Here is a 12,134-nt window from a genome sequence, read left to right as displayed (position 1 = left end):
CTCTAAAGGGTTTAGTTGCTATGGATGACGTTTTAGAAACTTTTTAACCGGACAGTATTGCAGTATCTTAGTCTTTTGCTTGAGGGACGTAGAAAGCTACTAATTATGAGATGGGACAGCACCTCCTAATAGCCTGTTTTTCGAACATGAGCAGTTTCCTTTGCAAAGAATTTAAACAGCAGTGTTTTTAATATACACAAAGTATTGTCAGTAAATTTTCTCTTTTTACTAGTAACCAGTGGTAGGGGATTATATTTTATTTAGAAAAATTGGCTCCATGGTTCTCTCATGCCAAGACCCTGTCAATGGGACTGCATCTCAGAGGGAGGGGTGGTGGACATCAGCACCTAGGCATCTGGGGCCGACGTCCCAGACTGGGCCACCACCCTCAGGTGATGATGTGGCCTCTGCCTGGCAGACTGGTCCAGTGGCTCTTTCCTGAAGTCGTCAAGGAACATAGTCATGATGGGTTGAAACAGAAGTCTGCAGTTAGGGCCCATTGGCCTTACATAGGTCACCGGCCCTGGGGCCCAGCACCCCCATGTGTTTGCATGCTGTCCACGAGGGCTTTCTGGCTACACTCGCAGTGCCTGTGTGGCCTCTGGAAAATGTGTGCTCACTCCTCGAATATTCTAAGCTGACTTTCCTGGCGGTCTTTGACGGGAAGGCAGCATGTATCCGAACCATCCCGTTTAATCTCACAGTGAGCACAGGACTGCTTTGCTCTCCACTCTGTAGAAGAGGGAACTGAGACTCAAGCTGTTTCCCCATGGCACAGAATAAGACGGGCAGGCCTGGCCCGAGACGTTCCCTAATCTGCCCAGGAACTCCCCAGTCCTTGAGCAGACGAGGGTTCCCTGCCTGTAATTGCAGGTGATGAAGTGATTGCCTTTATAAAAAAAAAATCCAGGCCCTGGTCGGTAGGCTCAGCGGTAGAGCGTCGGCCTGGCATGCAGAAGTCCTGGGTTTGATTCCCGGCCAGGGCACACAGGAGAAGCGCCCATCTGCTTCTCCACCCCCCCCTCCTTCCTCTCTGTCTCTCTCTTCCCCTCCCGCAGCCAAGGCTCCATTGGAGCAAAGATGGCCCCGGACACTGGGGATGGCTCCTTGGCCTCTGCCCCAGGCGCTAGAGTGGCTCTGGTCGCGACAGAGCGATGCCCCAGAGGGGCAGAGCATTGCCCCCTGGTGGGCAGAGCGTCGCCCCCTGGTGGGTGTGCCGGGTGGATCCCGGTCAGGTGCATGCGGGAGTCTGTCTGACTGTCTCTTCCCGTTTCCAGCTTCGGAAAAATACAAAAAATAAATAAATAAATAAAAATCCAAGTTTTATTTAGTGTGTTTTTGCTTTGTTTTGCAGCTTCAGTCAATAGTTAAGAAAGTGATTGCCCACTTCCATGATTTCTCAGTTCTTTTCTCAGTGGTAAGTAACATTCCTTAATTATCTTTGGAAATTTGCATCTGAGTAAGAAGTTCTCTTAGTGTCTCAGTAGTGACCTTGGTGTCTTCATGGTGCCCTATACCAAAAGAAATACTTAACTGTTTCTTTTATAAAGTAGTTATGGCTAAACAACTCAAGTATTTATGTCATAGAAACTTAATCAGCTTTCGAAAAAATAATACAGATAGATGGAAAGAAAAACACCCTTAGTTCATTCATTAGTTAACAAATAGAATTTGTGCACCAGTTGGGCCCCACATAGCTTCTCAAAACTGTGGAGTCGAACTGGACATCCTCTTCCTCATTGATTTTCACACGATCCTTGCTTTTCTATCACACAGTCTAATGTTGAAACTATAAAATAATAGCTGTCTCAGTGCCTGACAGGTAAGATTTATTATGTTTCCCTCAAAAAGTTAAAAAATTCTGAAATACCCTTCCAGGTTTGCTGCAGGGCACTGAGCAAGTCCCAATCGAGGTGCCTCTGTGAGCAGCGACATTCCAGTCCCTGTACCTCTGGGAGCAGTGACATCCCAGTCCCTGTGCCCCTGGGAGCAGTGACATCCCAGTCCCTGTGCCCCTGGGAGCAGTGACATCCCAGTCCCTGTGCCTCTGTGAGCAGCGACATTCCAGTCCCTGTGCCTCTGGGAGCAGTGACATCCCAGTCCCTGTGCCTCTGTGAGCAGCGACATTCCAGTCCCTGTGCCTCTGGGAGCAGTGACATCCCAGTCCCTGTGCCTCTGGGAGCAGTGACATCCCAGTCCCTGTGCCTCTGGGAGCAGTGACATCCCAGTCCCTGTGCCTCTGGGAGCAGTGACATCCCAGTCCCTGTGCCTCTGGGAGCAGTGACATCCCAGTCCCTGTGCCCCTGGGAGCAGTGACATCCCAGTCCCTGTACCTCTATGAGCAGTGACATCCCAGTCCCTGTGCCCCTGTGAGCAGTGACATCCCAGTCCCTGTACCTCTATGAGCAGTGACATCCCAGTCCCTGTGCCCCTGTGAGCAGTGACATCCCAGTCCCTGTGCCCCTGTGAGCAGTGACATCCCAGTCCCTGTGCCTCTATGAAAAGTGACATCCCAGTCCCTGTGCCTCTGGGAGCAGTGACATCCCAGTCCCTGTGCCCCTGGGAGCAGTGACATCCCAGTCCCTGTGCCTCTGGGAGCAGTGACATCCCGGTCCCTGTACCTCTGGGAGCAGTGACATCCCAGTCCCTGTGCCTCTGGGAGCAGTGACATCCCAGTCCCTGTGCCTCTATGAAAAGTGACATCCCAGTCCCTGTGCCTCTATGAAAAGTGACATCCCAGTCCCTGTGCCTCTATGAAAAGTGACATCCCAGTCCCTGTGCCTCTGGGAGCAGTGACATCCCAGTCCCTGTGCCCCTGGGAGCAGTGACATCCCAGTCCCTGTGCCTCTGGGAGCAGTGACATCCCGGTCCCTGTACCTCTGGGAGCAGTGACATCCCAGTCCCTGTGCCTCTGGGAGCAGTGACATCCCAGTCCCTGTGCCTCTATGAAAAGTGACATCCCAGTCCCTGTGCCTCTGGGAGCAGTGACATCCCGGTCCCTGTGCCTCTGGGAGCAGTGACATCCCAGTCCCTGTACCTCTGGGAGCAGTGACATCCCAGTCCCTGTGCCTCTGGGAGCAGTGACATCCCAGTCCCTGTACCTCTGGGAGCAGCGACATCCCAGTCCCTGTGCCTCTGGGAGCAGTGACATCCCAGTCCCTGTGCCTCTGGGAGCAGTGACATTCCAGTCCCTGTGCCTCTATGAAAAGTGACATCCCAGTCCCTGTGCCTCTGGGAGCAGTGACATCCCAGTCCCTGTGCCTCTGGGAGCAGTGACATCCCAGTCCCTGTGCCTCCCTCGTCCCCGGCACCCTGCCCTCCTCAGTGTTCGTTTATGTACGCTCACAGGACTGGATGTTTTTGTTTATTTGAAAATAGACTCTTATTTATTGGACATTTGTATGCTCCAAGCACTGTGCTAGAACCTTCCATGTATTACCTCATATTATTTTTCAAGCATCACTGGGAGGTAGGAGTAGTTATATCCCCCCTTTTAACGGAAAGTATCCTGATACCCCAGTGCTGGAGAAGTGGAGTACCTTGCTTAGGGCGCAGTCGCTACATGGAGAGGCCAGATGCAGAGGTCCTTTCTGAACGGCTGTCTCTTCTTTCTTTGCTTGTCAATCCCATCATAAAAAGGCTGAAGCCTGCTTTTCATTTTGTTACACAACAAAGCTTATGGTCATCTAAATGGTGCCCTGATGGTTCACCAGAATGTTACCTGGTTCCAGCCCTGACCCCTTGGGCACATGAGAGTTGTTTTAACAGCAGTAGTTTTAAAACCTCAAAAACCTCAAGGTCACCTCCACGCTTTCAGGTGAGTCCTCATCTGACTTGCCTCAGAGATACAGACAACTCTTTTGACCTTCAAAGAAAAAAGATGACCCGTGAATTCCTTCCAATAACTTGTATAAATTGCATGTAGAGTGCTTTTTTTATTTTTAGGAAAAATTTCTGCCATTTCTGGATATGTTCCAAAAAGAGAGTGTGCGAGTGGAGGTTTGCAAATGCATCATGGAAGTTTTTATCAAGTAAGTGTGACATGTAATTGGAAGCTTTGATTCTCTATGCTTTTGGGAAACCGGTTGATAAGAAACCAGTGACACACTCTGGGGTCTAGTCGTGTGCATGTATTTCACACCTAAACCACGTGGGAGGAACAGTTACGATAAATGCTCTTAACTATTCGTAAGAAGACGAAGTCATAGTGTTAGCGGGAGCGTGGCCATCGCCTGCATTTCCCCCTGTGTGCTGTGGGAGGAGCAGTCCATTGAGGAACGACCTAGGGAGTGACATTTTAAAAGATACAGTCGCAGTTGTCGAGATCCGGAGCTGGAAAGGGCTCCATCTCGTGATGCGTTTTCAGGGTCAGGTCCTTTCACATTATTAGTTTCCTGACACTGCAGGCTGCTCTGGCATAGGGAATAATTGTTGGTAGTCCATGGAGAGATTTTCATTTTTATTTTATAAGTTGTATGTTTATTTTAGAGCAGGTTAGATAATATATAACTAGTATAGTCAGTGATTTCATGTATATTTTTTTTAGGACTAGGTTAAGTTGGAGTCACTTTAAATATTGATAAGTGTGTAGATGTGGTAAAAAAAATACGTTGAGATGGAACTCAATCTATGGCCATGCCTCCCTGAACACGCCCGGTCTCATCTGGTCTCGAGATGGAACTCAGCCACAGTTTGGGAAATAGAACTAGATATTGCTTAAATTCGTGGTTTAAGCTTTCCTTGTGTTGTTTCTTAAAAGATGAATTCCATTTGCTTGGAACAGATATACCTACTTTGCTTGCATAAAGGTTTGTTTTAAGAGTTGTCCTTTTATATTATTTGAAAAACCCAATGAGTAAGTGTTCCTGGTACCAAACACAATTGTAGATAGGTTGTGGACAACTTCAGAGAATTCAGGAAACATGATTTAAAAAACAAAACAAACATGCTTGCCCTTTTCCTGGTTAGGAAGTATAGCAGTTTTACCAGGATTTTGCAGTTATGAGAAGTTACATTATGTGGAGAAGAGCAAACTTGTTATGGAAAGAATTAAGAGAAAAGCGAACTGAGCCATGTTCAGTGCAGCCCGGATCATTTGTGGCTTCTCAACTATGTATCGTAGATAAGAACTAAACCCACGTTTTTACTGTTCTCAGCAGACACAGCTTTTATACTGTCTATAAATGTTTCCTAGGCATCAGCAAGAGCCCACCAAGGATCCCGTCATTCTGAACGCCCTTCTGCACGTTTGCAAGACCATGCACGACTCTGTGAAGTAAGCAACACTTAAGGCTGAAGAGTAACCTGGATTAGGTCTTAATACCACGTAATAGTATAGAAGGTCTTTAAGCTGCGACAGTGAATATTATTTTACAGGGGCTATTAACCCATTTATGCTTCATGTTCCATTATTGGAAAGGTAGTGATGTGGGAGTTATTTATATTCCTACTGCTCAAGGTCACGCCGAGGTCTGATTCTCACACGTCTGCCTCCTGAGGGTGCATGTTATCTATCGTGTGGTGCACAGAGGTAGTCATTGCTGCAGGTGCTGGCATGCTGGAAGCTTGTCAAAAAGTGATGAGGATTTTCGGAAAATTTTTGAACTGAATTTCAGAAATTTCAACCTCTGTTATAAATGGGTTAAGATTCTCCCTAACGGGGACTTTTCAGTCCGGGCGAGGGTGAGGCTGAGAACGACCTTCTTGAGAAGACGAGAGGCAGATGTTTCTACAAAGGAATTTCAGTTGGGAGAAGAAGGCTGGTTTCCTCCGAGGGAACTCAAACTGCTCATCTCAGAGAGATTTATTTTTTTATGAGACAGACAGACAAGAGAAATGATGAGCATCAACTCGTATTTGTGGCACTTTAGTTGTTCATTGGTCGCTTCTCATATGTGCCTTGACCAGGGAGCTCCAGCTGAGCCAGTGACCCCTTGCTCGAGCCAGCGACCTTGGGCCTCAGCCAGCAACCATGAGGTCATGTCTATGATCCCACACTCAGGCTGACGACCCTACGCTCAAGCTGATGAGCCTGAACTCAAGCCGGCGACCTCGGGGTTTGGAACCTGGGACCTCAGTGTCCCAGGTTGATGCTCTGACCCCTGCACCACCGCCAGTCAGGCTCAAAGAGATTTCTGAGAGCAGTAGATAGTATGATAATGAGCTCTCTCATTCAGTAACATAGCCCTTAAATTTTTTTCTCATTATTAACTAGTTATTTAAAATTCAAATGCAGTTGATAATACTTCTTGCATTAAGAACTTTATTTGTTCAGTCTATTTGAGACTCAGACCTGCCCACTGGCCTTCCCTTTGGGACAAAGGTCAAATTATCACTCCTTTGCTCTCTAGCCTCCCCCCCCCCCCCATGTTTCCATTTGACTGTGTTCAAGGTAATTCCTCCTTACTCGTCACTGAAACTAGTCCCAGAGAAGTTTTGTTTTTTTTTTTTGTATTTTTCTGAAGCTGGAAATGGGGAGAGACAGTCAGACAGACTCCCGCATGCGCCCAACCGGGATCCACCCGGCACGCCCACCAGGGGGCGATGCTCTGCCCCTCCGGGGCATCGCTCTGTTGCGACCAGAGCCACTCTAGCACCTGGGGCAGAGGCCAAGGAGCCATCCCCAGCGCCCGGGCCGTCTTTGCTCCAATGGAGCCTCGCTGTGGGAGGGGAAGAGAGAGACAGAGAGGAAGGAGAGGGGGAGGGGTGGAGAAGCAGATGGGCGCTTCTCCTGTGTGCCCTGGCCGGGAATCAGACCCGAGACTTCTGCACACCAGGCCGACGCTCTACCACTGAGCCAACTGGCCAGGGCTCCCAGAGAAGTTTTAAATAAGCGCTGTAAACTGTTACAAGCATTGAGAAGATTGTTTTAGAGCTTACCCATCAATAGGATGAATAGTATATTTTCTCCCCTGAATTTTAGAATCTTTATTTTCATGACTTGTGCTTTCAACTTCATAAAAATCAAAATATCAAGAGTTCATAATAAATGGAACCAATAGATTTGTTGGAAAAAAGTAACAGTAAAGGCACAGACAGTGTCCAGAACAGCACTTGTGTTAGCAGGACCCTGGTCTGCATAAAGCAGGGTTCTTTCTTTCGTGATAAGGTGTGAGGCGCGGAGGTGGAGGTGAGGCAGCTCTGCTTCAGGACGCTGTCCAGAGGCCCAGGCTCTGTCCGTCCTGTTGCTCTGCCCTCCTCCGGGATGTGGTCCTTGTCTTCCTGGTAGAAGCTGGCTGGCCCTGACTGTCCATGTTGCATCCTGCAGGCCTCGGAGGGCAGCAGCTCTCTTTTAAGGACAAAGCTTGGAAGGCATTCTCGTCCCGTTGGCTAGACCTGCCTGGCTGTGCCTGGCCTGCCAAGGAGGAGAGGGAATATCGTCTCAGAGAGCGAAGGAGACCTCGCCTTTTGGAGGATATTATGCATTCTTTGCCGTTAATAAATATATTTGGAGAACAGTGTCTTTGAGAGAGATGTAAAACACTTTTTAAGTCTAGAAAATGCAAATTTCTTAGTTCTTATATATTATTTTTCTTCAGAAAGCTCATTTGTTTCCCCAGTGTTAATTATGTACAATTATTGATTTTAGTGCACTCACTCTTGAGGATGAGAAGAGAATGCTGGCATATTTGATTAATGGATTCATAAAAATGGTGAGTATTGAGGAAGGAGTGTCAGTGCGATTGGAAATGTGATATAATTGTTTACCTTCACGCTGGTGAGAGCAGTGAACATATGTCCCTGGGACTTTTCATTTTTATTGAGATGAGATAAAATTAGAAAACATCTTGCATTAGCCAGCACTCCCCCGGGGGCCAAGGGAGCCAAGACAGACTGGCTTAAGGAAAACAATCAAAAAGGGGGGAGGGGCGACTTACTGGCTCACGTGACATGGCGTCCAGGGATGGAGGCTTCACAGGGGCAGCTGGGCTCCGGTCTCTGCGGCGTTGTCAGGGCTGTTGCCCGGCCCTCCCGGACTGGTCACTGCCTGGTTCACTGCCCCCTGGCCCTCCTGGGCTGGTCACTGCCTGGTCCACTGCCACCCGGCCCTCCCAGGCTGGTCACTGCCTGGTTCACTGCCGCCCAGTCCTCCTGGGCTGGTCACTGCCTGGTTCACTGCCACCCGGCCCTCCCAGGCTGGTCACTGCCTGGTTCACTGCCGCCCAGTCCTCCCAGGCTGGTCACTGCCTGGTTCACTGCCGCCCAGTCCTCCTGGGCTGGTCACTGCCTGGTTCACTGCCGCCCAGTCCTCCCAGGCTGGTCACTGCCTGGTTCACTGCCGCCCAGTCCTCCTGGGCTGGTCACTGCCTGGTTCACTGCCGCCCGGCCCTCCCGGGCTGGTCACTGCCTGGTCCACTGCCACCCGGCCCTCCCGGGCTGGTCACTGCCTGGTCCACTGCCACCCGGCCCTCCTGGGCTGGTCACTGCCTGGTTCACTGCCGCCCGGTCCTCCCGGGCTGGTCACTGCCTGGTTCACTGCCACCCGGCCCTCCCAGGCTGGTCACTGCCTGGTTCACTGCCGCCCGGTCCTCCCAGGCTGGTCACTGCGTGGTTCACTGCCCCCTGGCCCTCCTGGGCTGGTCACTGCCTGGTTCACTGCCGCCCAGTCCTCCCGGGCTGGTCACTGCCTGGTTCACTGCCCCCTGGCCCTCCTAGGCTGGTCACTGCCTGGTTCACTGCCGCCCGGTCCTCCCGGGCTGGTCACTGCCTGGTTCACTGCCGCCCGGCCCTCCCAGGCTGGCTCGCTGCCACAGGAACTGCAGGGTCCCGTGCTGCCCAGCAGGAGGGGCCCACAGAAGCCCCAGGATTGAGTCCCTTGGGATTAACTTGGGTCACTGGCCCCTCCCTAAACAAACGGCTGCTGTGAGGGAGAGCAGACACACCGACTGCCAGGCCAGGAGGATGTGCAGCCCCGGGGAGAGGGGGCAGGTGACCCTGAGACACCTCCTGTGCTGACCAGACAGTGCTGAAAATGAGGCTAGTGCAAAGTGCCAAGTGTCCACTCTGTGCGTCTGAGTGACCCATCGCTGCACAACTCACCCCAAGTCTCAGTGGCTTTAAATCACAGTACTTTTTTGCTCTGCGTGTCCGGATTAGGGCTGTATCCAGGACCTTGGTGCTGGCTGCGGTGTCTCATTTCTCATCCTCTTTCCTTTCACCGTTCTCTCATCACTCAGCTGTCCTATGTGGACAAAACAGAAGCTGCGGGCCTTTTGAGGCTCCGGTGCAGAAGCTGTAGTGAGTCAGAGGGCGGCCCCCTGTAAGGGAGGGACGGCCAACCCCATGTCCGTTCGTCCGTCTGTCCGTCCGGCTGGGAAGAAACCACAGGGACTCTGAAACGACAAGCAGAGTGGGAAGGACCATTGCCTCCCTCTGGGAACAGCCCACCACAGCGCTGGCCAGGACAGCCTTTGCCACCTACTCTGCGCAAAGCTGAACACCACCTGCTGCCAGCACCCTGTTTTAACAGGCGTGTCCAGACAGAAGCTGACCGAGATGAAAATGACTAGATCACTTTGAAGATAAAGCTAGGAAATGTGACACATTCAACGGCAGGGGTCTGTGGGTAAAATACCAATTTAATGAAAATTCAGGCCACGTCAGGAAATGTGCCCGTGGCTTTGACCAGGTGCCTTCCCGGGACCCTGGACTTACGTGCCGATCACGTGGGATCTACCCTTTCATGGCTTCGTTACAGCAGAAAAAATGAGAAGGAACGAAGATGTGAAGCCTGATACTGTAACGGAGTAGCCACGTTAAACCTTCTCTAGGCAAAAACGATGCTGTGGTAGTAAGTTTGTCACACTAATCAGCTATTCACAAATACGAAGAAATAGGAGAGGAGGGGAGCTTTAATGGTGGAGGAACTTCCATCTGTGGCTCTGGCAGCGACCAGTGAGCTGCTGAGATTGGAAACCCCATCAGGAAGCAGAAAGGTGTGGTCCTTGTGGAAACCCCTCTGACAGATTTGATTTGTAACCAAGTTCATGTTCTGTGAAGAGTCCACAGCTGACAAAATTCCATTATTTCCTTCCCAGTGGTCTTCTTTTAGCCTGGGAAATTCTATTTGTATTTTGAGATTCTGTTTTATACCTTTTGGCCTTTTCATGTTCTACTCCAGTCACATGTCGTAACGATGAAGTGGCAACAGTAATATTTCAGCGATACGCTGGTTGACATATTGTAAAGTCCAGTTAGAGAACGTTCCGGTGAGCGTGTGTGTTTGCTTCATATCCTTTTCAGCTGTTCATATCTGGGGCATCTTTGGTGACATGTCATCACAGCACTTTCCCTGCCCCCACAGAGCTCAGGTGGCTCAGTGGATAGAGCGTCATCCTGATGTACCGAGGTCGTGGGTTCAATTCCCAGTCATGGCTCATATGAGAAGCAACCAGTGAATGCACAACTAAATGGAACAACTAAGTGGAATAAGGAGTTCACACTTCTCTCCCTCTCTCTCTCTCTCTTCCCCCCTCCCTCCCTCTTCCTCTCTCTCTCTCCCCCTCTCTCTCCCTCTCTCCCTCCCTCTCTCTCCCTCCCTCTCTCTCTCTCCCTCTCTCTCTCTCCCTCTCTCTCCCTCCCTCCCTCTCTCTCTCTCTCTCTCTCTTCCTCTCCCTCTCTCCCTCCCTCTCTCTCTCTTTCTCCCTCTCTCTCGCTCCTCCTCTCTCTCTCCCTCTCTCCCCCTCTCTCTCTTCCTCCCCCTCCCTGCCTTCTCCACGTCAACTCATTGGTAAAATAAAAAAGTAAAAAACCCTTTTCAATTGTGTGCTCGCAGTTGCCTAGAAGTAACATCGTCACATCTCTTTCCTTGATCCCAGGTTTCCTTTGGTCGTGATTTTGAACAACAGCTGAGTTTTTACGTTGAGGCCAGGTCGATGTTCTGCAACCTGGAACCTGTTCTTGTGCAGTTGATTCACGTAAGGCTTTTCATTCATTTGTTTGTTCTCAGTGAATACTTACTGCCAGGCACCAATTTCAACCTGGGATTCTTCTCACTTCATGTTGCTCCTGTTCTGGGTAAGAAAAGTGTTTTCTCAAAGGTCGGTAAAATCTGCACCTTTGCTGAAGTCTTTCAATGGTTTTAATTGACTTCTTTTTCTCTGAGATTTGCTTCTTCTCATTCCTGCATGCCAACAGCAAAGAGTTAGGTGAGGAGCACTGATAATTTAGTTACAGAAGTCCTAACCTGGAGTGCCTTGTTGCCCACCAGAGTCCCAGCTTCCTCAGATCAGGGCTCTCTTCGGGAACTTTTCATGGTGACCCAGGTCAAAAGAAATACCATCTCTGGCCCTGGCCGGTTGGCTCAGCGGTAGAGCGTCGGCCTAGCGTGCGGAGGACCCGGGTTCGATTCCCGGCCAGGGCACACAGGAGAAGCGCCCATTTGCTTCTCCACCCCTCCGCCGCGCTTTCCTCTCTGTCTCTCTCTTCCCCTCCCGCAGCCAAAGGCTCCATTGGAGCAAAGATGGCCCGGGCGCTGGGGATGGCTCTGTGGCCTCTGCCTCAGGCGCTAGAGTGGCTCTGGTCGCAACATGGCGACGCCCAGGATGGGCAGAGCATCGCCCCCTGGTGGGCAGAGCATCGCCCCTGGTGGGCGTGCCGGGTGGATCCCGGTCGGGCGCATGCGGGAGTCTGTCTGACTGTCTCTCCCTGTTTCCAGCTTCAGAAAAATGAAGAAAAAAAAAAAAAAAAAGAAATACCATCTCTGTTTACTAAGAGGCTAGGCTCAAACAACTTAAGTATTCATGCCCCAACAACTTGATAGCCCTTTAAAACAACAATATACATAAATTGAAAGAAAAATAGTAGATATTTATTTCATTCTTAACTGACCATAATTCCTTTCTAGTGAAGTGTGTTGGGTACTCATTGGGCACTGCACAACTTCTCACACCTTAATTTGTTTTCCCATTGATTTTTGCACAGCACTTGCTTTTTATCACAGCGGTTGCCAAAAACCCAGTTCACCAAAGATATGACCTCAGGTCAAGCAGTGAGTGCAGTCCAGTGACCTCGGGTCAAGCAGTGAGTGCAGTCCAGTGACCTCGGGTCAAGCAGTGAGTGCAGTCCAGTGACCTCGGGTCAAGCAGTGAGGGCAGTCCAGTGACCTCGGGTCAAGGAGTGAGGGCAGCCAGTGA

At 50.4% G+C, this 12,134-nt stretch overlaps 2 protein-coding genes across 4 annotated transcripts in view; one reads left to right on the top strand and one right to left on the bottom strand.

Moving 5' to 3' along the window:
* Positions 1–12,134, bottom strand: part of LOC136404021 (lysine-rich nucleolar protein 1-like) — a 360,920-nt gene that overhangs the window by 302,604 nt on the left and 46,182 nt on the right. The window lies entirely within an intron of this gene.
* The window catches only part of LOC136404018 (VPS35 endosomal protein-sorting factor-like), a 101,891-nt gene that overhangs the window by 58,527 nt on the left and 31,230 nt on the right, over positions 1–12,134 (top strand). The window contains exons 20-24 of the mRNA XM_066383497.1: positions 1,355–1,417; positions 3,946–4,031; positions 5,195–5,275; positions 7,589–7,652; positions 10,818–10,916. Of these exons, the coding sequence (XP_066239594.1) occupies positions 1,355–1,417; positions 3,946–4,031; positions 5,195–5,275; positions 7,589–7,652; positions 10,818–10,916 (393 nt within the window). The remainder of the gene's footprint in view (positions 1–1,354; positions 1,418–3,945; positions 4,032–5,194; positions 5,276–7,588; positions 7,653–10,817; positions 10,917–12,134) is intronic.

Source organism: Saccopteryx leptura, chromosome 4 (genome assembly GCF_036850995.1).
Source record: "Saccopteryx leptura isolate mSacLep1 chromosome 4, mSacLep1_pri_phased_curated, whole genome shotgun sequence".
Classification (NCBI taxonomy): Eukaryota; Metazoa; Chordata; class Mammalia; order Chiroptera; family Emballonuridae; genus Saccopteryx; species Saccopteryx leptura.
Note: the sequence above shows the minus strand (reverse complement) of the source record. Positions and strands in the feature narration are given on the sequence as shown.